The sequence below is a fragment of the Phaethon aethereus genome (assembly GCF_964289735.1).
Source record: "Phaethon aethereus genome assembly, chromosome: 7".
Classification (NCBI taxonomy): domain Eukaryota; kingdom Metazoa; phylum Chordata; class Aves; order Phaethontiformes; family Phaethontidae; genus Phaethon; species Phaethon aethereus.
In genome coordinates, this window is record NC_138583.1 from 22,731,150 (window position 1) to 22,756,693 (window position 25,544).

The following is a 25,544-nucleotide window of genomic DNA, read 5'->3' on the forward strand; positions in this document are numbered from 1 at the left end:
GCAAGAGAGACTGCAGTATGAGCTCACATCATACAGACATAAAAATCTGTTTTGAAGAGAGACCTGATAAGCACTCAGCTATCACAAAAACCCTCATCTGACACTCGTAGGCACTACTGAAATGTAAATCTATAGCAATTGAGGCTTATGGAATTTCTTGTTTTTAATGAAATTTTCCATTCTGTCAGCATCACCTGTTCTTGAAAGCAGGCTTTCCATCGTATGTGACTCTGCATTGGCCCAGCTACCCTGTGAGCATGCACAGGACTGAGGGGTTGGGGTCAGATGTGCCTGACAGTCTGAGCATGGGCAGAGTCTCCTGTGGTCAGATCATGCAGCAGGCAGTGAGAAGGGGTTGGGAGTTCCGTTGCTTGCTTTCCCTTCCACCCACACACCTTGATTTGACTAAGATAATAAAATAAGCTAGTTTCGCATGGTAACTATGAGATCTAGATGGGCAGCTCTTTGACCATTATCAAGCTGAAAGTGTTCTCCTATTCAGTCACGTACTTTCATAGTATTTCACATTAGTTGCCCTGCTGTGTCCACTCACAATAAAAACTTTTAACCACCCAGAATGTGTTCATGAGCCTTGAGCTTCAGCTGACTTACCCCTCCAGGGTCATAAAGCAAGTCCTTTGTTCCCTCCTCCACAGCTAAGCAAACATTAGGAAGAAAAAGATTTTTAGAAATGGCAAGGGTACATCAAAATAAGTTAAAGCATTAAGACAAAACATGCAGAAAGGAGAATATTTCCTCATTGTGTGAATATATTTTTTAAAAATAGTGCCTAAAGTACAGCTAAGGAGATAGGAACTGTGTAAATTTTGTTCAAAATAGATTCATATCATAAAAGCTGATAACATTGTACAGTCTAATACGCATTGTAAAAGCAATTTTTCAGTTGCTTAAAATGTCACTAAGGCAGAGCAAATTATAATCTGGTGCTTCCTGCAAATGTGTTGACACAGTTCATTAAATCAATCATTCTTCTTGACAGCTTTTCAATACATTTCTGGAACGTGACTCTCTAAGTGTACTCTGTGGATTATATATGCAGGATCATTTGCCTGTTACTCTTACCCATTTCTACCTGAAAGGAAGATTTTAGCCTCATCTTTTGTTCTGTACCTTATATTCCCATACAGTTCATTAGAAGTTACATCACCTGATTTCTTTCCTTCTCAAAGGTCATGTTACCATTCTTTGTATTTACTCTCATAATCTTATCTTTAAAGAGACGAACCAATTTAAGTCAATTTACAGAAAGGGGTTTACATACTCTTGCAGAGAAAACATGAAACCTTGGCAAGATGAAGCAGCAGATATATCTCTCAAATCTTTCCCTTGAAAGCTTTTCACTAGGGCACACCTAGAATAACATTCCAGTTTCCAGGGCTGGGCTGAATCTGGTGAGGTGTTTTACTTGAGGGCTTCAGAGGCTTTCACATATCCGGTGTATGGGAAAGCAGAGAGCATCCATCACTCCATGAGACTATATCTATTCTATGTATTTAAAATAAATGATACATGAAGTTAGGAGTTGATCCTTCCAAGTGTACATCCCGCTTTTATCTTCAGTGACCCTATTTACAAATCCTAACATGCTGTTCCAGACAGCATACAGAAACGAAAGAAATGGCTGACTGAGTCTCAAGAATAACAATTTGACATTTGTTCACCACCATTCTCCAAGATACTACTTTTTCACCTACGATTAGGCTTCAATAAATATCATCAGATCAGTTTTCTGTCTAAGATTAGTAACGTCCTGTCCTTTGAGTAATTTGTGCTCTCTAAGTATAAAAGCCTCTCTATATTTCTGTATACGTCTGACACTGTGCCAAGGCCCTCGTTCCTCATTCTTCATGCACTTATTGAAGTTAAATTATTTTGTTCACACCTGATAATGCACTTTATTTGCTCATCTCATCTTTGAAATTTCATTTTTGCTATATAGACATGTTCCAGATTTAAAAAAAAAGGCAAGGGAACCTTTTTCTTTGATTTTTTTTTCCTCTCCAAAAATAATAAAATCCTTTGATCCGCCCCCCCACCCCTGGAATAGTGTTAATCACATGACTTCTGCATTTGTGATTCATACTAAGTGTGTAACAGTGGGTATTGGTATCAATTCTTTGCCCCCGTTTTAGTGAAGTAAGGTAAGATAGACATCATCAGAGCTAGCTAAGGAAATAAAATTTCCCCAGCACAGTGTTGATTTAGTGAGTCCAGATTGTATCTATGAAAATGTTTGAGTTGAAAGAACTTGCACTAAATCCTAGATCTTTTGACCCTCTCCGGAGGATTTAATGCTTGCAGAGTCTGTTGACACAGCAGTTCTTTGCTAACTTGGAGCACCCTGACTGAAATGGGTCAAGGAGTGCAGCACAAGAACTTCACCAGTGGAGGAGAAAGCACTGAAAGCCCAGCACGGTAACTCTTTTCCCCACACAGCCACATCTAGAAAACAACAGCCATGCTCATCTTAGCATAAAAGCTTAAAGGCACTGCTACATTCCCCTTCTTGAACAATTCAATTTTGGATGCATGGCAGGAAGGTAACACAACATGACTATGCAATGTAATAAACAGAGAAGATTTTTTTCTTGCTCTCTTTCCTTTCTTATCATCCCCTTTTTTGTCCTTCCTTGCCTGAGCCAGTCTGTCTTCATAAACTGTTGCTTTCATTTGTCTGTTGTAATTTTTTTTCTTTCCTTTTGTTTTCATCTTCTTTTCTTAGAAAGCAATATAAGACTGGTGAGGACATGCTGTTGGGAACAATAAATGAAGTATAGGTATATGTTTCTTCTGCTTTGGGGAAATATGTTGTCAAAATGTTTAGAATATTTTATCAGAGACTAGTTAGAATTCCATAGACAAATATTACTGACACCTCGATTTTTATTCCCAGCATGTACTGTTTAGCAAATAACACTCTTGTCCAACTTCTAGCAAAGATGTTGCAGCTGCAGTTTTCTTTTTGGCCTTTTCTTGTCTTTGTGAAAATAAATCATCACCGCTCTATGGCAGGAAAACAGAGAGGTAACCATTTTAATCTTTGGCATTTCTTATCATTGTCAAAATAAATACTTGCATCTGTGCAACTCAAATGTGAAATGATGTCTTCCCTTTTTGGAGCCAGCAAATACTAACAACAGCAAGCTGTCATCTGAAAAGAAAACAAACAATTTAAGGTGAAATTTATGCTAAACATGCTGTACCACTCAGAAGAACAGAGCTCCCATCCCTGAAAATGCAGTCTGTACATTTATAAAGGAGGTTATTGAGGTTATGATAATGTTATGACTGTGACATTCATGTTACTGAGTTGCTGAGACAGATAGTACCAAATAATATCTTCGCTCCCTAAAAATGCTAAAGGCAGAACTAAAGCAAAAAAAAAATCTTAACATTTGCTACCATGGGCTGCCCTTTGAAAACATATTAGAAGAACTGTTAGGGTTTCTGCATAAAAATTTACTGAAAGGACTGCCTTGAGATCTAAGTGTATTGAGAAAGAAAACACCTGGAGGGAGGAGATTTGGCTCCACCAGGAGGACTTCAGGACACCGATGAAACAAAGCAAGGTCGAAGCTTGTGGCTTAACAGTGAGGACCACAAAGATCTTTTAAGTAGATCATTGGGGCTGGCCAAAACATAAGTAGTAAGATCTGAATAATTACTGTAGGAAATAAGGTTGTACACTGGTCTGAGTACATGATTCATGATACCTGAGGCTGAAAGTGCTTCATCCTCATATTCTTATACCATTACAACAAATAGGATTCCACAGATCTTCTGCACAAAGATCTGTTTAAATCTGCTCAATTTTAAGTGCCTCAAAGAAAGGCTTGTTTTGCTTGTATATTGCCAGACACAAAAGCTGCTTAATCCTGTTTGATGTCGCTGAACACTGCTGCAGTAGGGCGATTCAAAAATAATTGATACATGTTTATGGATTGCTTCTTACATTCCTTAAGACAAATTAAACAAGTTCCATCATCCACTCAGTGGAAGAAAACCTGGAATAATACCTCAAGCTCTTCCACTTTCACACATGTCAAAGAAAATATGACATACCATTCAGGCTATGCTGCTTGTTCGAATGACTGGCAGAGAAGCAGTACTAGCTGATCTAATATAATACGCAAGCACCTTACAGACGCAGATAGGCCAAAACAGAGCTCCTTTACCGAAATATCTTGACCTAATATTGTCAAGAATAAAACGTTGCCACAGATGTGGGAAGAACAAAGACAGTTTATCAGCTTTCAGAGTGATGTGTCTTTTCCCTGTCACAGAGGTGTGGCAGGCGGTTGTCTGCCGACTCTGAAAGCTGCCCTGAGCTCCTAGTATCATACCTGCAGCCCACAAGTAGCTTCTCCACTGCCACCATCCCAGGCCTTTGTAACTCATCAGACAGCAAGGCCAGCCGCGTGCCAAGCAGGCACTATGGTTTCCCAGTCACCCTTTGTAAACCTCGTGATCTCTGTGGCCCAGCCACAAGTCCCCAGGCACAGCTGGCACAGGCTGCACCAAGGACAGACCCGTAAGCAGGGACGTACCAGGAGTCGGCAGCACCGTCGCCTTGGCCTTGCTTAGAAGCATTTTTGCCTCGTTAAGAATTCAGAGCTCCAGATACCCCCGTGAGCATTTAGCCCGGTTTGAAGGAGAAAGCCAAGGACTCCCAGCCCGGCCGAGGCCCGGAGTGCCACCTCAAGTCGGACGGGAGTCGCAGACCTGCTGTCATCAGCAGCTGCTACAAGTTCCCAAACGAACAAACAAAAAAAACCTAGTGCTAATTACCACCTATATGTTACATATCCTGTGCTATTTATCAATAGCAGGACCATATTTGTGCTTTTTGTAACAGTGCTGCATAGTGAGTGTGTATTTGATTACTGGTCTATTGCAATTCCCCAGTCCTTTTGCCTGTTAGGCGGTATCTCTTGACATGGCAGCCTGGGACTTCATTTCACCTTTTTTTAGCTAACATAGGAAAGAGAAGACCTTCTAGAAAGGATCCTTTTTTTTTAAATTGACAGTTTTCAGATGGAGCTCAACTAGTTTGACGGGTACCACTCCAGTCGCGCAAGATTACTGCTCCACCTGGTGGGTACAAGACGGGGCTCAGAGGCGAGCGCTGCGCCTCGGCCTGCTCTGCTGCGGCCGGGTAGGCTGGCAACGAGCCGGGTGTGACCCCCTTCAGCGCCAGCTTTGACCTTCCTCAGAGCCGGCTTTGATCTTCCTCAGAGCCCCGCCTGAGATCTGAGATACTCCCCACACAGGCTTTCCACTGGGTCACCGCAGCCCTTTGGCGGAGCACCTCCGACCGAAGAGCGCCCGCGATCACGCGAAACACCCTCTTCGTTTGCTGCTGCGCTTTTGCAAATGCAGGAGGCGAATGCCGCCCGGCTGACACCCCTCCCGCCGGGCGCGGGGCCCTGCCTGCCCGGCGCTGGCGGTGACTACAAGCCCCAGGCTGCAGCGGGCCGCCGAGGGGCGGTGCCGGGTGCCTTGCCCGGCTGCGGCCCGCCCCGCCGCTGCGCACAGCATGGCTGGCTTCGCCGACCTGAACCTCGCGCAGGGGCCGGACAAGAAGTCCCTGCAGAGCCTGCTGGAGGCCGCGGCGCACTGTGAGTCAGGGCCCCGGGCACGGCGGGAGCGGGCAGGGCGGCGGGGCCGGCCTGGCGCTTGGGCTGCCGTGCGGAGAGCCGGTGGGCCCGAGCTGGGGAGGGCTGGGCCCGGCCGGGAGGGCAGGCGGACGCGAGGGGCGGCTCTGCCAGGCTGGTGTGAGCGCAGCGTGAGTCTCTAGCTCGCCATCTGCTTCCCTGGCGCTCCTCTCCGCTCACCCCGCTCAAGTGTCTGGGGCTGAGGTCTTCCCAGTGCGGAGTAGCAAGGAGAGCTCGTGTTGTCTCTTACAGGCTCTGTCTCTGCCCGTTTATCCCAGTGTAACAGTTGGTTTTTTCCCAACGTGGACACATTTTTCCACCTGCAGTTTCTTACGGTCTGAATCTTTTCCCTGCAGAACTGTTTGCTGCCGGGGCTGCCTGTCCAGTGTTTGGGGGGTCATTTGTCTTGGCAAGCGTACCATCTTCCTCTGATCCCCACTGAACGAGACCTTTTCGTCAATTTTTGTCAGCATCATTTTGAATTCCTCTCTTCTAGCTGTATCTCTCCCAGCTCTGCGTTGTTTTAACAAGTACCCTGAATGTTCTTAACCTTTTTCCCTAAAGAAAGTCATCAACACGACCAAACTAGGGCAAAGTCTTTGGGGACCCCCACCGCAAGTATTCATGTTCACAAAGCTCTCACATTAAGTAAGTGTTGTCAGGGCTGGGGTGTATTAAAAGGCAAACAGATTTTTTTATTATTTATTTTAAGGAACTTTTTGGGTGAATTAATCTTCAGGAAAAAAAAAGTGAAAGCTAAATATGCATGTGATTATTAATTTTGAGACATCTAAGTGATGAGTGTTTAACAGGTTTATGCTTGGATTTGTTTCCATTAGTTTACTGGACAAAATACTCTTTTTTTTCTTTTTTTTTTTTGCTAAACCTATGTGTTTACTTTTTCAGTGGGATATTCTGCAGTTGCTCTTAATCATGTCATCGATTTTAAAGAAAAGAAACAGGTAATTTTTGTGGCGGTTATTTGTTCTTAGTGTTTTTTCCTCTTGTAAACCTACATGCCTTATTACATGTTCTCAAATAGCTTTTTCTGCAGAATGCACATCTGGACGCAAGTATAAATGTCTGCATTTGTGACAGAACTCCCATTTTTTAATTCAGTATAATTGCCCTGGAGTTAACTTTTAATATGGTCAGTGTATTGTCCCTGGGAAATGGTTTTGTTAGCATGGCAAATTTCTTTTCAGGATTGGAACACAGCTGTTGTTTACACTATAAACTTAATACATGACATTTTGAATAACTTTATTTTGTTCTCTTTTAAGGAAATTGTCAAGCCAGTGTCTCCTTCAGAGTTGTTTCCATCTTTGCCTATTGTGCAAGTATGTCTAGTTATATTCTATCTATGTATTATTATTCTCAGTTGTGTTTTTTACGTTGGTGTGTTTGTATATTTGATTTTGTGTATTACATATTAATCAAAAAAGAGAAATTTGTCCATTGCTCGATTGTTAAAAACTCCTAGCACTGGAGGAACGGTACAGTCACGTTAGTCGGCTCTATTCGTTATCTGTTCATTGTCTATTATTTCTTTTTTGTAGGGGACATCTAAAAGAATTAGAATCTTAACCCGGCTAACACTTGTTGTTTCTGATCCTTCCCACTGCAATCTCTTGGCAAGTATATTTAGTACATTAATTGTCCAGTTTTATTTCCTTTTCTCAATGAATGAATGAAACTTTGGAAATTGTATGGGGAGAACTTAATGGATTTTATAGGACACTCAGCAGTGATGTGTCAGATTACATTTTTAGCAAATAATGTGATCATGAAGAGATGCAGACTTACAAGACTGCATATGGCTTCTGTTGATCATTTGTCAATGTGGGACAACAGTTCTATCCCTCGGATCTTTTCTTTGATTCCTGGACTTCTGTGCGTAAACTAGAAGACCTTTAGCGAGCCTTGTGTCTGTTTATGCTTTAGTGCTACATGATTGAAGCAAAATGTCTAAGTGCCTTACTAGGTGGGTGGGACAAGCCTCAAAATGAGAATGAATGACTTCACAGTATGGCTTACAGCAGAGACCTAGTATGTAATGGGATGATTGTTGGTTTTGTTTTAATACTTGAGAAGAAAATCCCTTTTTCACTTTCATTAGTTTGTAATCATTGTGCATAGCTTTGACATCTGCCAGAATTCAGGGTAGTAATTGTTTCCTCTTTTGTAGAGATCAACATCTGCAAATATAAGGTTATATGACATCATAGCAGTATTTCCGAAGACAGAGAAACTGTTCCATGTAAGTACAATAATCTGATTGGTAATGCTCATTCACTAACTTTAAGTGCCTTGGGCTAGATTGAGTACCTGCTTTGTTTTGATTTTATTTCCTATTTTATATAGGCCTGTATGTCATGGGCCTATTTAAGCAACATAGGCTGCCTCATCAGTTGACAGACTGAGAAGGTTGGGAGGGGTTGCAGGAGGCTGCAAGGCTTTGAGGTTACTGGTTAAAGTCTGAAACGTCTACCTGATGAATGGGGTTGTATGCCCCTATACTGTGCTTTCCTTTGTGTGTCTTTTACTCTACTGAGGAGTACTCTCTAGTGAGGAGAGAAAACATGCTTCTTTTTTTTCCATATATATATTCTATCAGCATGTAGAAAACTTCTGTCTTGACCTTTAACTTCTCAAACTCTGACAGCTTCCCCAAAACACATTTACTATCTTCTGTTAGCACTAATTGTTCCTGGTCTCTGAAATGCCAGGGAAAGTGGGAGGACTTTTAAGTGGGACTAACGCGGTTCTGCGAGTTACCATCTTCTTTTTAGTCTTAGGTCTTCTCTTGGAAGTTCGTCCAGATGAATAGCTGATCTCTTTTTCTTTAATTTTTCCTTTTATTTCTTTATTTTAAATCAAAACGGGAGCAAGACTTTGCAAGACAGAGCTATCTCTGGTTGTTATAGCATCTTATGAACAGATAAAATAAAATTTCCAAAAGTAAACACACCTGACTAAACATTAACAGCCCTTGCTCCATTGCCAGGCTGAGATTTCTGGGTTTGTTTCGAGTGTTTTGGATGCTCAAGCTGAGTGAGAGAAGCTACACTCCTGTGACTTCATGATATGTTTGTTACTTTGCCTGCTGAGAAAACCATGCAGGCTGTACAAAAGTAGAGCAGCCTTGGGGGAAATAGTTGAAGGGCAGATGGTCATTTTCTCGCTCAGATTTTATACTGGCTGTTCAGAGCAAGGTTGCAACTGAAAACTGCCTCCACAAAATTTGTCTTTGAAGATGTTGCTGTATCAGTGTTACCAAACAGATGCTGACATTTGTAGCAGTGGTAGCTCTTCAAGTGTGCTAGTGAGAGAAAATAGTGTGTGTGAATAATTTTCAAAACCTTAGTTGGGACTAATTTATGACCTTAGCCCAATCCTGTTGTTTCTCACATCGGTTTATGTTAATAGAATTGCAAATGTTTTGCACAAAAAACCCAGTACTCTGGTACTTCTATGATTTTAGGAAAACAAGGTATTGCAGGTGTGTTTGACCATCAGCTGGTTCCATCCATTTCTGATGTTTGACTGAAGACATTTGTTGTTTAGAGGTGATACCTAAGTATAGTGATGGGCAGTAATTCTTCAGCCATTACTAACAGCACAAAGCATCATATTGTCTTCTAACTTTTATCCATAGTTGCTATATCTTCAATAGACCCTTCCTACATTCCTAGTTTTAAAACACCATCCGAGGCAGAATGATCTCAGCTTGGCTGGTTGGGTGATAGGTGTTCGTTAACTCCGTCTCTCTCATATTTTTAATTAAATTGTTCTCAAATACTTGGTAACAGCTGATGTGAGTGGTCTAATCGAGTGGAACGTCCAGAAGCTAGTCATCTTTTTGTGAGAATGTTTTTTGTTGCAAAACCCAAAATTGTGGCATCTGACCTGTTGCAAGCTCATAAATAATAACATTAACTCTGAACTGTAAGAGTAGGTGGAAGCGTCCCGTCTCTGTTAGCCTTGGCAGGCAGCAAGCAGGCGTGCAGTTTAAAGCAGTGTGAAGACGGCACAAGGACACCAAAAGCAAATGTGAGCCTCTTTGGAGAAGTGCCAGAATTTACTTTCAAAGAGAGCTTGTCAGTATAAAACTGAGTCTGGTTTTTTGCTTTGGTTTTGTTTTAAATAGGTTAAAGCTACTTTCTAGTACTGCTGAGTACCTGTTTTGGTACATGAAAATTGTGTTCTTCTGTTCTGTTTTTCTAAATTATTTGTCCTCCTTTTTGAAAACTTCTCCAAGTAAAGTACAAAGCAAGAGGCTGTAGAAGAAGGTGAACTTTAAAGAATGTTTCAGCAGAAGAATTCAAGCATTAATTATAACAATTACAGCTTAATGAGACTCATTTCTGACTTTTTATTTCCCTTGTAAGATTTTAGGACTCATGGGAGTGTGAGGGAGGTGAATAGTTGTAAAATGCTTCTGAGGGCCACTCTCCACCTCTTTCTTTTGGTCTCTGGCAACAATGTAAAGTCTCACTTCTCAAGTGAGCTCAATCAATTTATCACATGTTTAAAAAAGCACATGAAGACAGGTAATCAGCAGGGGCATACTGTGTTGTTTTGGGGGGAAAGGGCTCTCTCTTATTTAAGGATGGGTATTTTTTTATTTTCAGCTCTATCGTGAGTTCTGCTGCAGTTGGACGTCCAGCTACAGCACTGTTTAAGATGGCATAAACAGCCACTCATTTCTGCAGGTCCCTGTCTGCTCTGCTGGTGAAGCTGCTTGCTTAGCTGCATGGCAGTTTAGTTTGAGGAACATGCTTTTGTAAAGTAACCAGAGTTTTTGCCAAGTTATTTTGCAGTCAGATCCACTGTCCTGCTCTGATTCAGCATTCAGCCATGTGGATAATCCTGTCGGCACAAAGAGGATGGCTGTGCTCTAGGCAGGGCAATGCAGATAGCCACTGTTTAAGCTGACACTCTCACAGGTGATGGGCAGTGTTTTAGGAAGGAAGCAGGACTGTCAATGAAATAGTCTTCATTGCTTCCATGCTGGCAGCACTTTGAGCTGGTGAGGGAACCCAAGAATGTTTCTTGCAAACTATATGAGGTGAAGGACTTCATCCTTACATGTTTACATTCAAGGCAGGTTCGGATGTTTGTCTTTTGCTTAAAGATTTTAGGTTTTCTGACTCTCTGTGGAGACCTGTGTCAGTTTTGTAGAGGTACCAACAGAGAGTCTGGTGCAAGTAACGTTATACATGGAGTTTCAGCGTATACCTCTGTCTGTTAAGACTCGTGGATCTTTCACTGTTAAGGATGAAGCCTTCTAGGGTTGCACCATAATTGCACCATGAATTAACTTTATATTTTAAAATTGGCTGTTGGTAACTCAACATTACCTCAAGAGCGTCATCTTTCTTGCCCACAGTTTGGCACTTGGATTATTCTCCACAGAACAAGATTTTTTCGTGCTTTTGTAAAAGAAATACATGACCATTGGAGATGAGCTCTAATTTTAGCATGGCCCAAAACTAGCCTGTGCCCTCTTGTCATGAGCCAGGGAAGCTTTTCTGTGACTGTGTGGCAGTGATATGCACTGAAAGATGTGCTCAAATTCTCCAAATAATTTATATCCTCAGGGGTATGAGGGAGCAGTGTTTGCCAGGATAATTGTAGAACATGCTCCTTCATTAAGTCTCCCAAGAGGGTTGTTTTGGGCTGCAACAGGAATGCCTACTCCATGCCAGTAATAAGGTCTGTGCCTGTTGCTTTTCAGAAACTTTGCTTGTTAAGATTTCTGACTATTTTAATATTAGTTAGTTCTGCCTGCTGTTTGTAAGCAATTAGCAGATCACCAGTATCTGAAAAAAAATGCTTATATAAGGCTGAGGATGTAGTGCAAAGCCAAATTTCAATGTTTGTTCCTAAAATGTTTGACGGGACTTTCTTCAGGCCATCCAAGCAGTGGCAAACTTATTTATTTCTGGCTGTCTGGAGTTTCCCAGCAGATGGGGCTCTTGCCCATGGTGCAGCCAGACAGGAGCTGGTCTGTGCAACTGCTGCATATCATTTTCTGAATGAAGTTTTTGCACTTCAGATCCTTTCAGCAGGCAGGGTAACCTTAACTTGCCTGCATGTGTTACTTGTCCAGGAGCCAAAGTTAGGCTGAACATTGGAGTGTTTGGAGAAATCTCTCCAACTTTCCATGCAGTGCAGGAATTCGTCCTTATGAGGAAGTATGAGTAATTTTGTTTTTCCTTGGTGGTGTCTGCTGAAATGTTCTTGTCACTGGAATCCTGTAGATATCCTGGCATTTGGGTCACTCCCTTTCCCACTGTGCTTAATTCTCAAAATGGAAAAGGGTTTTCCAGTGTTCCTGGAGCTGATTAGGAAGGCTTGTTTTCTCATCACATAGGGCAATTTGCATGCTTCTGATGTGTATTCTTGCTTTCTTTCATTTTCCGCTTTCTCTTCCTGAATTTCCTATGGCCTCACTGACAGATATTCTAGGACAAGATTCAGAGCTATTTGCTCTGTGCATGTTCCCATAAATCACTCTGTCTAGATGGTAGTTTGTACTGCACGTAAGAAAAAGATGAAAACTGGCTGTAGTAGGGCTAAACTTACACACGCAAGTTTAATTTGATGCAGTAGATTCCAACTGTGTCTTGCCTAACAGAATCAGTATGAAGATAAAGTTTAGTCTCTCTCTCTTTCCTTACAAATGTCTCTTAGCCTGGTAGAGACATTTTAACATCAAAAACCTTGTGGTCTGCTGGGTCTTTGAATTGCCTGCATGTGTGCTGTGGCTGTCTTGTCTAGGAGGGAGTGCTATCAACAGCTAAGAAATGTTCCTAAAGCTGTGCCACTGCTCTCCATCCAAATTTCCTGTGAACAAACTGGTAGAAGACTAGTGCGTTAGAGCAGAGTGCGGCTACCCTGCAGCCCAACCCTGGGACTCCCTGCAACCCCCACTGTTTTCGTGCCAGCATGAGGAGGGATGAATGGTTGGCGCCTGGCCCAGGTGCACTTGGAGCAGTTGCTGGCAGGTTTCTGAAAGCAGAGTTCCCCTACACGTAGAAATGTCCTTTTCACCATCTTCAGCCGATTTTTATCTTTGTTACAATGCTGCTTACAGACATTAATATGGCCCTGTGTAATCATCTTTATGGGGTAGGTATATATAATTCCTATATGTCTTGTGTGCATGAGATTATATGTAAATCAAGGGCTCCCTTTTATGTGCCCTTGATTTTCTCTGTCTGTCAATGTGGAGATTCTCTGCCCTTTGTTTGTTCCTTCCCTCTTTCAGTACAGGCTGTAAATTGTGGTGTGAGTTCAAAGCTACGCTTTTAAACGATGACCTTCAGTGCCATCTTCAGACTCCTCCAGAGACATGGCTTTCAGGAAGGGCTGCACATTCCCCACCCAGCTAGGACAGTGAGGCCCTGTGGATCAGCCTCCAGTACAGGGCATGGGGCACCACCAGTCACTATCTAAAATTCTGCTTTTCTTTCAGCCTTTTCTCAGTTGCTTCTGGTAAAAATAATTAATCCTGAAAACAAACAGTTGCTACATTGGAATTAGAGAGTGATGGGGTAAGGGACAGTTCCTGGGCTGTTCCCTCTGTAAACAAGGGTTGTCCTTCATTAGCTGCGAGTTCTTTTGCCAGAAGCCAGCATTGCTTCTGTGTGTCTTGTGTCAGATAAAAACAAAGCAATAAGTCTAATGGTCTGTTCCTGTTTCTTTGCTGTAGATTGCTTGCACAACTCTAGATGTGGATCTGGTATGCATAAATGTAACAGAAAAACTGCCATTCTACTTCCGAAGGCCCCCTGTGAATATGGTAAATTTACATCTAAATTGTTTTCTTGCTGTTAAATTCTGTATTTCATGTCAGTCTGAGTTAAATTCCCTACCATTTCCCTCCCACCATTCCCATCCAAATGGTTCTTTTATTTTCTTGCATAATGTATAGTGTTGTTTCAGATGTCCTTCACTTCAAGGCCTCCACTGCAGCATTTAATACACAGTGATGTGTGTTCTTTCTTTTCTCCTTCCTGTCCCCCAGTTAAGAAGGCAGAAGTGGCATTCCGAAGGAATGGAAACGGAGCCTTAAGGCCACTACTGTGCTAAGCAGTGAGATGTGGTGCAATTGCTGACTAAGCTGCTTCCTAAACCAAAAGTGCTACAGCTGTGTCAGAATAGATAAACAACCTTGTGATTTAAAAGACAGGAGAATGTGAATGACGGTGTTAATCTGGGAGAAGGATGCTGTGCCAGTTATTTGGAGGACAACTGTATTGAATCCGTATTTAGGCAAAAGAATGTCTTGGCAAATGAACCAAATGTGGAATTGCTAAATATCTGCTGTGGGACACAAGATGACGACTAGCATGGATCAAATATTTTGTTAATACAATTCTGCCTACTGTTGGTGGTTTGCCAGAAGGCTTAATCTGAACATGCTCTTAGGTGAACTAGTTTTTTCCTTTGGGTATATGTCAAGCTTCATTCCACATGGGCATTCTTGGCTGATGTAGTCCTTAGTGCTTAAAAATTTAAATTTGGAATTGGCTAGAAATCGTACTTGTTATTCTACAGAAAGTTTCACCTAGAATAAAAATTAAAAATTAACTAGAATTAATCCTGAAACAGAACAGAAGTAATGCTTTGGAATTTACTATAGACTGGGAATTTCAACATTCCATTTGGAATAACAATTTTGTACTAAATGTTGTTTGAAAGTACCCTAGCTGCCTGAAACTCCAGCAGCTGACCCAGGTGAGGAACTGAGTGGCTCTTGGAGCCCTGTGTTTGGAGACATTTTCCTTACAAGCTATTTCTCAGCTTCCACACTCCTGGCTTCAAGGCAGTCTGTCTGTCAGACTGGTTTTGTGCATCCTGGGGCAGTCCGTTTTGGTTGTTGCGATGCCAGGCAGACAGACTAGCAGGCAGCTGAAGTGGTGGGGATGAGGTTAAAAATCTGTTTGACTAGAAATTGGTGTATTGCCATCACCTGTTTTGGTTTTGGTAAATTCAGGCTTCTCTTCTTGTTTGCAGAGGTTGGACCAGTTCTGTGTAAAACATTTGGTGTGTATATAGCTTCTGTTGTGCTTGCATGTGGAATTCATACATGGATGGGAGCTGGATTAATTCCATCTGTTTTCAGTGGTCAGAGGGTGGTCAGGCATTGGAACAGGCTGCCCAGGGAGGTGGTGGAGTCGCCATCCCTGGAAGTGTTCAAAAAACGTGTGGATGTGGCACTTCAGGACATGGTTTAGGGGACATGGTGGTTCTGGATTAATGGTTGGACTTGATGATCTTAAAGGTCCTTTCCAACCTAGTGATTCTGTGATTCTGTGATTATTGCAGCATGTTTTAATAATAGGAGTATAAAGCATAGAGTAACATTTTAGGCAAAGGTAGTGTAGGCCATGGGACAAAGAACTAGCTTTGAATGGTCTTTATCACTAACTCACTGTGTCCTATAGCAAGTTGATTAACCTTTCTCTGTGTTTTCACAAAAACAAGAATACTAGGCTTTTGGTGAGATACTTTGACAGATAACAAAGAATTTTAAAGCAGATGAAAATATAATCAGTATTACTATTTGGAACCGCTCCTGTGACTCACTGTTATTTAACATTGTCACAAATACCAGAGTGTGCTGTGAGACAGGAGAGAAGGGACAAATTCCTCGTCTGCAAGACAGGGGTACTGTGGGAAGCAGTGGCCTTCCTTACAGCAGGCTGTGGGGCTAGAGGAGGAGGGTCCTTAAAATGTCAAGACTTGTTTCTGACTAGCAGTGGCTACATGTCTCCTCAATTCTGTGATAGTGGAAAGCCAATTACAACTAAAAAATGGCTGGTATTTCTTTGTTTGTTAAACCTTATTAATGTGTCATCCCAAGGTTCAACTACACGTATCTGGTGTACAGTGAAACTTCCTCTCCACTCCTTTCATGCTATGCTGTGCTCTTGCTGGAACGATTCCACCTTAATTTTTTCATATATAACACAGTTAAACTGAGAATAAGCTACATCAATAATAGACAGCAGTTGTTAGATTGTTATGCTTCTCGCCTTTTGATTTTTGATCACTCTCTTTCATGTGAAGGCAATAGATCGAGGCATTTACTTTGAACTTCTTTACACGCCTGCCATCAAAGACTCCACAATGAGAAGATACACAATTTCAAATGCGATCAGCCTGATGCAGATCTGCAAAGGAAAGGTAAGCTCTCAAAGTGAAAGCAAGCTAATTAATTCAGTTCCAATTCTTCTGGAGTTGTACAGACTGGGCCATTTTAAATGAGTTTGATGCTGGGGTTTCTGAAGCTGTGACTGAATCTTTGCCTACTAATACAAGGACACAATTATTCTAGCCCCAGATACTTCCAGCCATGCATCACTGCATGCTTTCTTCTTAAGTTGTCAAAACGTTAGATTCTTTTTTCAGGACAACTTGTCTGTTGTTATGCTATGCAATACCCGAAACAAAAGGGGGCATGGGGGAAGTGCCACAGATCTAAGTTTTGGACTAGAACTGAAATCCATGCATCTCTTTAAAATCCTCCATTTCGTATTTCTGATTGACCAAAAGCTCTTTTTTGATAGTATACCTTGAAGATGTGGGGTAGAAAGTAATAAGAAAAAAGTAGAAATCTTGTTTTGTTAAATGGTTAGTAAATCCTTAGCATACAAAACAGACCCAACAGCTAGCTGGCTATCAGCCAGGGCTTTGCAGCAGTCAGATCAACTGCATTCTTCCCTGCTACTGAAACCCAAGGAAGAAGTAATGGTTACATCTGAGATGCCTGTAATCCATTACTTTCATACCTTACCTCCTCCCAGGCTACCAAGCTAAGCTGCCTGTCATGCTGGGTCCTCTCAGGCCATGTCTTTTTTAACAGGGAAGCATATCATAATACATATCCAAGTTAAAAGAGATCGTACCTCCCACCACCTTCATTGAAAATAGCCTTTGCTGCACTTAGCTAGTCTAGAGAAGCCAAAATTGGCATTACCCTGCAGATCTAGTCTGAAGTGGGATACACAGCTTGGAAGGCCAATTAAAAGTAGATCTGTCGGTATCTCAGTTTCCCTCAAGCATGGCATTTTATAGGACAGCAGAATGGGTCAAACAGATTAATTCCCTTGCTACAGAAGAAAGTGAGTATTTGCGTGGCCTTTCCTGAGAAGCCCAGCTCTGGGACTTAATTGCACAAAATACTGGCTTGGAGATGCGTCGTACATGCAAAACCCCTTTCCTTTGGGATTCCTTTTTGCCAGTGCTCCTCTTTACTCTGTGCAGTTGAAGATGTGCCTCTCATGGTTGTTGGAGAGCACCGGTTGAGCTGGTGTCACAGACAGAGCAAGTGAGACGTTCAGGTGGTTAGTCTGTGCACAGTGCCCTTTGTTTCTGCATCTGTCAATCTAGTGCGTCATTCCATTTACCTGGAAGGTAAATCAGCTGGAGCTGGGCATGACAAGTTGTTGTTAGGCACTGGAAGAGATGGGAGGGGATTGCGTGCTTGTCTGTATTTTTTGCCTTCATTTCTTGCCTTCATTTTTTGCCTCCAGGCTCAGTACCTGGTGGGTCAGCAGAAATGGTTATTAGCCCTCGCTGGGAGTTTGTCTCCATTGGTTATGTAAAGGCCTTTTTTTAAAGAGATGTGGGATGGCTTGTCCACAGGTTACTTGCATTGGCACCTGGCACGGAGCTCTTACCTTCTGTAACCTGTAGTTGCTGAACCTGTAGCAGCTTTTGGATCCTTTCGTTCCTCCTCTGTTATAGTAGGGCAGAGGAACTTCCAGAAGTTTACTGGTGTCCTCAGAGCTGGCATTGAGCAGAGTCCTTAAAACATGTTAAAATGTGCAGGGAATGAGGGAGGGACTCGCCTGCCTTGCCAGACAGAAGGTGTACATAGCCACAGTCCCTCACCTCCCATGTTTTGGTAACTGAGTGCGGGTACTGTGCCTGGAGCAGTGTGCTGAACAGCTGCTGTCTCCTTCACCTGGGGAGATAATGTTTTGCCTTTGAGTTCTTCCCTTTAGCCCTTCCCTTGGATTTGCCTTTGCCTGCCTCTCCTTCACTTGCTAGCGGTGCTTTTCTTGTCTGCTCTTGTCTCCTCCTCCCATCTTACCCATCCCCTAACTGGAAGCCAGTTGCCTTTGAACCAGGTGGAGCACATCTCCAGTGCACAGCAGTGAACCATGATCCCGTGCTGGTTCAAGATGGCTCACACAGCTGCTCTGGGAGTTTCTCTTAGCCTGGGAGACAAGTGTTGGTTGCTACAGCTCAGAGCAGGAGACGAATTTTCCCAGCAAACTCTTGCAGTCAGCACCACTGAAGCTCAAAAGCACCTTTGGGATCCATAGTGCAGTCATTTTTAAAGGTGAACTACAGAGAAAGAAATGTCCTAGGCTCCATCATGGTGTGCTGTTAAGTCACTTTGACATATGTGTTGCTTCCACTTCTGGCTTTCCTTTTGCTAAGGCAGAGTTGTCTGTCCCATCCTTTCCTCCTCAGCACACAAAACCTTGGGCACAGTGTGAACATGCGGTTGTGTCCATGCAAATAGCTCTTTTTCATTTTGAGTTCCAGCTGCACAGAGAGCATTTTCTTCCATTGTCTGCCCTGCTCTTTGTGCTGGGAAAGGGGCAGGACAAGCCAAGCAGTGGGAGGAAGGGATCAAAAGCCCCACCTTGTAACCGGAGGTGGTGTGATATGTTGGTGGTACTGACGTCAGAGAGGGAAAGTCTTTTGCTGCCTCAGTATGATTCTCATTCCCACCCACTCAAGCAGGAATTCCCAAAGTTTTTTATTTGGTATAGTAAAAAGTGCAAGGAATTTTTTTGCTAATGCAAAGTTTCTACCTGTGCAAAACAGTCTCCCCCTGGGTGAGCATCCTTGGAGGTTTAACATCAGAAGCGCTCTGGCAGCTGAGCTGTGTTATCTGCCAGGCCCCAAGCAGCCACATACCTGTTCTGCAGAAACCCTTTGGGAGAGAAGGAAGAAGGATATCTCTCTGCCTGATGCTTTTCATGGGGGGCCAGTGTTGAGGGAAATGAGTGTATGGCATGAACCGGCAGCCACTGCGTAGCTGCAGACAGGTTTCGTGAACCAGTGTGAGTTTGATTAACTTCAGTGTGAATGCTGTGGTTGGAATTGAGTGGTACCTCAACACAGAGTAGGCTGAAAATCTGGGAGCACCCATCTGTCCAAAGGCACTATCTGTAAACTGCTTCTGGGGGATCCTGGACTCGTTAGTCCATTTCTGTTACCAGCTCAGGCTGAGCTGTCATTTGTGTGAGACCTCTTTCAGCTAGTGTAAATAAAGGGGGCACTTCTTAACCCAGTGTGTGGAACTCTGCATTTCTTCTTTACCCTTAAGGTCCCTTTGAAGTCCACTATGAGGGATACGGGCTGATAGGTGCTTGCTTAATCCCATCACTCTGACATTACACTGCTTAGCCTATCCCTCTAAAAGGTGTGGTGTTTGTTCAACCCGCATCTGTCTGTGAGAGGTTTGTAACTGCAAGGGAGTCCCTGTGCCCCTCTCTCTGTAGGGGACAGGGAGATAACCTGGGTTTATTCGTGTCCCCAAAGTAAGATTCACAGCCTGCTAGAGTTCACTTCATTTGAGGGCATCAGATACTCTGATGTTTAATTGGGCTCTGAGCCTGAATTAGCTAGTGCTCATGAAGTCTTTGTTGCTTGCTGATTTTCTTCATTTCTTGATGTGTGACAGGTGAGCGTTTGTTCTCTTTTGTTTTCCAGAACATTGTTATTTCTAGTGCAGCTGAAAGGGTAAGTCCCATATTTTTGTTGAAGTCAGAACAAATTGAGGATTTATCTGTGGCTGAAAATACAGCTTTAATTCTACAGTAAACATGCAAAAATTGTAATTTTAAATGATTGCCATCTTGTGTTTTTTAAAATCAGTCTGTTTTACCAAAGAAGTTGTATTGTGAGGTTTGGGGTTTTTTTTTGTTTGGATGGGTTGGGGTTTGCTGCTGTGGTACTTTCAATGACAGTTTTCTCCCAGATGGCAACTCTGTTACAACAACAAAATAATAGTATTTGCTTGATTTCCTAGTGCATCTTCAGCAGCTTGCTATTACATAGTATTTAATCTTGCCTTCCTGATAGCCCTGTCCTGTTTGCTCACACTCTGTCAGCCTGCAAGGCAGTGCATGCACATATCGAACCTTCTGTGTTTTGTTTTAGCCTCTAGAACTACGAGGTCCTTACGATGTGGCTAATCTGTATCCTTTTTCCAAGTCAAAGACAGCAGTTAGTAGTAGCATGTGAAAGTTCGAAGTGGTTTTGAAATACCTCCATCCTTTACGCTCCTTGAACTTTACACAGTGATGCTTGTTGGTGACCAATTCAATGAATCAGGGCTCTGAGTGGGTGTGGAAGGAGCAACAGATCTTAGTCGTGGGGTGGCACAAGCAGTCACTGTAAATAGTAATGTCTGTGTTCAGCTACATGTATGTTTTGTTGTGATATGCGTTGATATTGTGCAAGTGTTAAGTGGAGAAATGAATAAAAACCATCAAAATCTATGGACACTGTGAACCAAACCAAAAACTATTACTTATGATCTCCAAGGTGCCACTTGGTAGAAGAAGCTACAAAATCATATGTATATATTAAGAAAGAAAAAGTTCCTATCTGAGTGCTGGCTACTTCTGTTCTGAATTTTCCACTCCTTAGGTACATACGTGCTGTTAAACAAGTGTTTAACACTTGTGTTCTAGAAACCAAGGAAAGTGTCTTTTCTTCCCTTCTTCTAGGAATTTTTACTACTTCCCACTCCCCACCCCACAAGTGCATATCTGGACTGTCCCTTGGAGGGGAGGAGCATGCTCTGAGTCGTGAGAACCGTGTGGGAGGGTGTGCAGCCTGGAAGGATTTTATATGCAGCTTTTCCTTCCCTCTTAAAAAGAGCAGTCAGGCTCAACCCAAATTAACATACCTAATCTGGTGTCATCCCTGCTCAAGGTGGCTGGGAGCTTTTCAGTATAATGCTTTTGTATCACACAGTGCCCTTCCACAAAACTGAAATTTTCAATGGGGTCATTTTTTTTACTTGATTATGCATATAAAAATGTTCCTGTATTGACAGACTTCTATTTTCAAAAGTACAGCTTTGTCTGGAAGAAAGAAACGTTGCCAGGAGCTTTCCAGGAGGGCTGCTGGGGAACTGCAGCCAGGAGAATTGGGTGCCGCAGTTCCCTGCCTCTGGATAACCTTATGCAAAATGTCACTTTGAGTTACAGCTTTGCTAATTCCCAGTTATTTGTAGAGTAAGCAAACCTATCATGCAGACAGACTTTCCTATTCTGTTTGTTCCTTTCTGTGCATTTTGATCCTGAACAAAGGTGACAGAGGTTTGCTGTTTGGCCTGTCAGAAAGCGAAGCCAAGGCAGCCGTGTCTACCAACTGCAGAGCCACCATGCTTCATGGAGGTACGTGAAAAGCACGTGCAAGCTCGTCTAAGTAACACATGCCTTTAACACAAACTTTGTTTAACAATGCATATTTTCCAAAAGATTCGAGACTTTATAGAGCAAGTCAGCTTGGGGTTTTAGCTCCCTTGTCCAATGCTTGAAGGGGACCTTGTGTTGCAAGGGTGTTGTGTTTTCCCTTGTTGCCATGTTAGCAAATCAGTGGCTGAACTGATGGTGCTGTCTGTACTGGAGTACTCGTTTAACCACATTAATGAGTCATAAACTGTTTAGCCGAAACAGATCTTCCTGTTCTGCTTCGTAGTGAAGCTATCCCTTGTTTCAGAAGTGGTTGAATGCTGATCTTGGTGACACTGGCAGAAACTACGTCATTGACTTCAATAAAATCAGGATGCATGTGTTTTGCCTTTACCCTCTTGCAGCCTGAGTGCAGAAGCAACCTTTGCCATGTCCCTTTCTGATGCTTCATTATGGGGTCTATTTCTGACTCACTCTTCAGTGTGGACCATTTCAAACTTGATGTAAAATCAAATACCCCAAGTGCTTGCTGCTTAGAAAAAAAAAGTTTCATATAGTGTACAGTGGCTTGAAGTGTTTTGGTGAAACAAAACTTGCTTCCTTATGCTCTCAGCAGAGGCAGCTCACAGTAGCTGTCTTCTACTTGCCCATTTTTAATATTAAGAAATTAGAAATTTAGCTTGTGGGCCCCTGCACTGGAAATCAAAAAGTTTCCAGTTGTATTTTGTGTCCAGGTGTCAGTGCAGCAAAGAGGTGCCACAGTTTATATTCCAGCAATCAATTTAGACCCTTGCTTTCCACTGTGGCATGAATTTCTCCATCTCTGCCCACCCTTCCACATGCTTATGTATTGGCTTTTAGTGTTTCTTGATTTTTGTTGTTTATTCTGATGGCAGTTTAACTTTGTGACTGAGTAGTCACATCTAGCTCTTAATTTCTGCCCTCTGTCAAGGTTTGGTAGGTATGATTTCTAGTCACCTTCCCAGCAACTTGAGTTGCTCTAAGTTTCAAACGCACGGTTGGATTTAGTTTGCATCTCTTGTTTCAGTAGAGGTGGGGCTTGAACCTGCTGTAATTCACAGCAGGTAGCTTTGATATCTTGGAGAGGGCATTTCTGTGAACAGGGTCCGTCTCTGGCCAGCTACTCATCTGCATAGAGACAGTGTGTTGGAAGAATTTTTGTCAAGTTTTTGTGGAATTTCTCAAGACAGTCATCTGTCTTATCTGTGAAATTAAATAGCAGATGTCATTTCCCTGTCCCCCAAAGAATACTAGCCCAGAATAAGTCAATATATTTTGGCAAGATTCTTGCAGTCTCTTTGCTAACTGAGTATTTGTAGGGAATCTCTTCTACCTCAGATTTTGCAGAGAAGCCTCCCACCAATAGTTACGAAATTGGATTTGGCTCACTGGGTTGTTTGGCAGACATGTGAGGAGTTTGATAACACCACACAGTAGTATTTTGTGGTAAAGCTGAGGATTCTGTAAATAAAATATTCTTGAATACCATAAAGCCACTTACTTGATATGTAGAGGGGAGCCTCTGCCAATGTAGCTGTGCCAGCATAGTCTGTTTAAGAATCCTGTGGTATGTGAATACATTTTTTATATATTTTTTTTTTTAAGAACAGTATGTTTTCCTCAGAAATGCAGGAACGCTTTTGACAATGCTTCAAGAATGTGTCCTTCTGTGACTATTGAACTGATTAAGTCTGGTTTCCTATGGTTTTGTGTCTCTGCAGCCTCTCAACCCCCGCAGACCTAGTTTTCCCTTATGTTTGCTGTAATTCTACACCCACCGTTGGATTTCCCCCTTTAGTTTCCCCACTCCATAATGCAGCGTATCCCCAGACCCTGCCCATGCAGGTTGCTTACCTGCTGTGTGTGCTGACTGGCTGGTTGTTAAACATGTTGAACTGTGCTTTGGGGTGTGAAATGAGTATGCATTAAATGCATTAGTGTAATTTTATCTGAGGTACTGCAGCTTCTGCTTGTATATTCCAGAAACTCGAAAGAGTGCCTGTGGGGTAGTGTACACAGTGAAGAAGCCTCGCAAGGTTGAGGAGGAAGAAACAACACTGCCAGCCTGCAAAAAAGCTAAGACTCAAGCTTGAGGAGTGAACCAGTTGTCAACAGGAGCCTCCATCCCATCTTTACCCTGTGTTGAGTCTTCCCCCACCCTCCAGCCAGCCCAGTTCCTCCCTTACTACTTTTATTTAGCCTGGAGAAAACTTATTCTTCTGGTGTTCAAGTGAGGAAGGCTGTGGGAATGAGACTGCTGAATGGTAGTTCATCACATCTGAAAGGTCATGCTGGGATCTAGCCAAGGTCAGGAGGCTATCTCCCGCCCTGTCTTAGGTCTTCTGGAGCTACTGTAAACTCAACACAACTTTTCTAACATACGTAAATTTTCAGTTGTACAAGTGCACTCCTTTTTTATTAAAAATCTTTCTAAGAATGCATGCCTTCAAAGTGTAGCTCTTACGGTTTCTCAAGTTTTAAACACATCTCTGTGCTAAACCTTACAACCACAAACCAGTAGATGAGGTCTACTTTGCAAGCCTGTGAAGAATAATAGTGCAGTAAAAAAATTAAAAAAAAAAAAATCTGCTTCCCATTCTCTTTCACAATCAATGGCTATAAAGAAGATCCCAGGATCTGTTACTTGCTAGGAGGTATCTTGGTTTTGTGTTGCAGTAAGACTGACTGACCTGATCTGCCAGACCCATATCGCAAAGGCCATCCCTGTCTTGCAGCTCTTGGAACCAAACAGTAACATGAGGTGGTTACCGCAGATGGGAAGGAAGAGCCCAAGGTTACACTGAATGTGTGCTCGGCGTGGTATGTTGCAGTCGCAGCATAACAGCTGTCTCACCTAGGCCTGAGCAGTCTCCACGTCACATCTTTTTTACTGCATCATTTCTTTCTTTACGTCCTGGTCTGGCAGTGTTGTCTATGAGAGTGTTCATTTTGCTGCCTCCTGCCTTTCTGTTTTCCTTCCTGCTAATGCCTTGGTAAACCTAATCTGGCTGCCAAAAAAGCAATCATAACAGATTTATAATCAGCAGAGCATTTTCAGACCTCTTCCAAATGTTGACTGAAGTTTTTCTTTTGATTAGACCAATATAAAAATTATGCAAGCTACTGTACTGAAGATACTCTTGAGCCAGCTTTACTGTGAATATTCCAGTTCTCTATTTGCATATGACGACAAGTTAAGAAGTGGAAGTTATAGCACATAAAATATTGCAGAAGTCTTGCAGTGGGTCATCTTTGAGCTCTTAGTAACTGGACTGAGCAGAGTGGATGAAGTTCTCAATAGACTAACAATTCTATATAATGCTGGTGTAAGTCACAACAGCTTTTTGCTTCATTCAACAAATAATGAAGTATTTTTCCTTTATGTTGTTATTTTGTTGATGTTGTGATTTGAGTCTGTTTTATTATAGATACTGGGGTGTAATATATATATATATATATATACACACACACACACGCTGAGTAGTTTGTTATTTATGGACTTACCTCCAAAGTGTTGCTCTAACCAGAGCAGAAGCAAAATGTGTTTGTCAGGTACAATTTTCTGCATGACATATTATATTGCCTTGGCCAGAGAATCACCTACCTTGAGCTTCACAGAAGTGGTTTGGTAACTAGCATATGGAAAGAGGCTTTTGAATATCAGAGATCCTTCTTGCTACTTGTTTGACTTGATTTAAAAAATTTACAGTTCTGCATCTTTGCCCCTTAAGTAGATACAGTGCTTCAGGAACTGATTTAAAAGTTTCTTCTCCCCCAGTTTCCTGACACACGTTGCTCTGGCCACTTCGGCGCCTGAACAATTGAACTGCTTCTCGGTTCAGATGATAAACTGAGTTAGCCAGCACTGATGTCATTTCTATTTCCTGCAAGGCATGCTCCCCGTGTCCAGGTAATTGTGCAGAAGCAAGTAGTGAAGTAGTGGCTTGCAGAGAAGGGTGTGACATAATTTTTATGGAGAAGAGTGTGTCCACAAATAAAGCCTATTGCTGGGAAGGTGACTCGTGAGTTACGGTGCTTGTGTGAGAAAAGTCTCATCTGTCTAAAGCTGTTGGCCTCAGCCGAGGGTAGCTGGCTGCAGACAGAATAGGCATTTCTTCTGCTCGCTCCTCTGTGGGCTTTCTGTAAATTCACTTAACTTTCCAAAACGGGCACTCCAGTAAGAACTATTCATCGCTGCCCACTCCTGATCCCACCTCAGTGCCCAGGACATTGCTTTGGCCAGACTGTACAGCCTGCTGGCTAGAAGCCAACAGACGCGGGTCGGTGAAGGTGTGTGGGAGCCTGTGGTGTGTTTGGCTGGGAGGCTGCACTGCAGGCTCTTAGGATTCTAACCGAATGCAGCGTATAATGTCCCCAGAACATT

The 25,544-nt window shown here is 42.6% G+C and overlaps 1 protein-coding gene across 1 annotated transcript; it reads left to right on the plus strand.

Annotated features, from left to right (window-relative positions):
- Positions 1 to 5,557: 5,557 nt before the first annotated feature.
- RPP30 (ribonuclease P/MRP subunit p30) lies at positions 5,558 to 23,745 on the plus strand (the record flags this gene model as incomplete). Its single annotated transcript, XM_082002358.1, has 11 exons — positions 5,558 to 5,639; positions 6,582 to 6,637; positions 6,959 to 7,015; positions 7,235 to 7,309; positions 7,864 to 7,935; positions 13,396 to 13,485; positions 15,759 to 15,875; positions 19,425 to 19,454; positions 19,875 to 19,912; positions 21,042 to 21,121; positions 23,144 to 23,745. 11 exons carry the CDS (start codon positions 5,558 to 5,560, stop codon positions 23,251 to 23,253), a joined length of 807 nt encoding a protein of 268 aa, XP_081858484.1. The 3' UTR covers positions 23,254 to 23,745.
- Between the last annotated feature and the right edge of the window lie 1,799 nt (positions 23,746 to 25,544).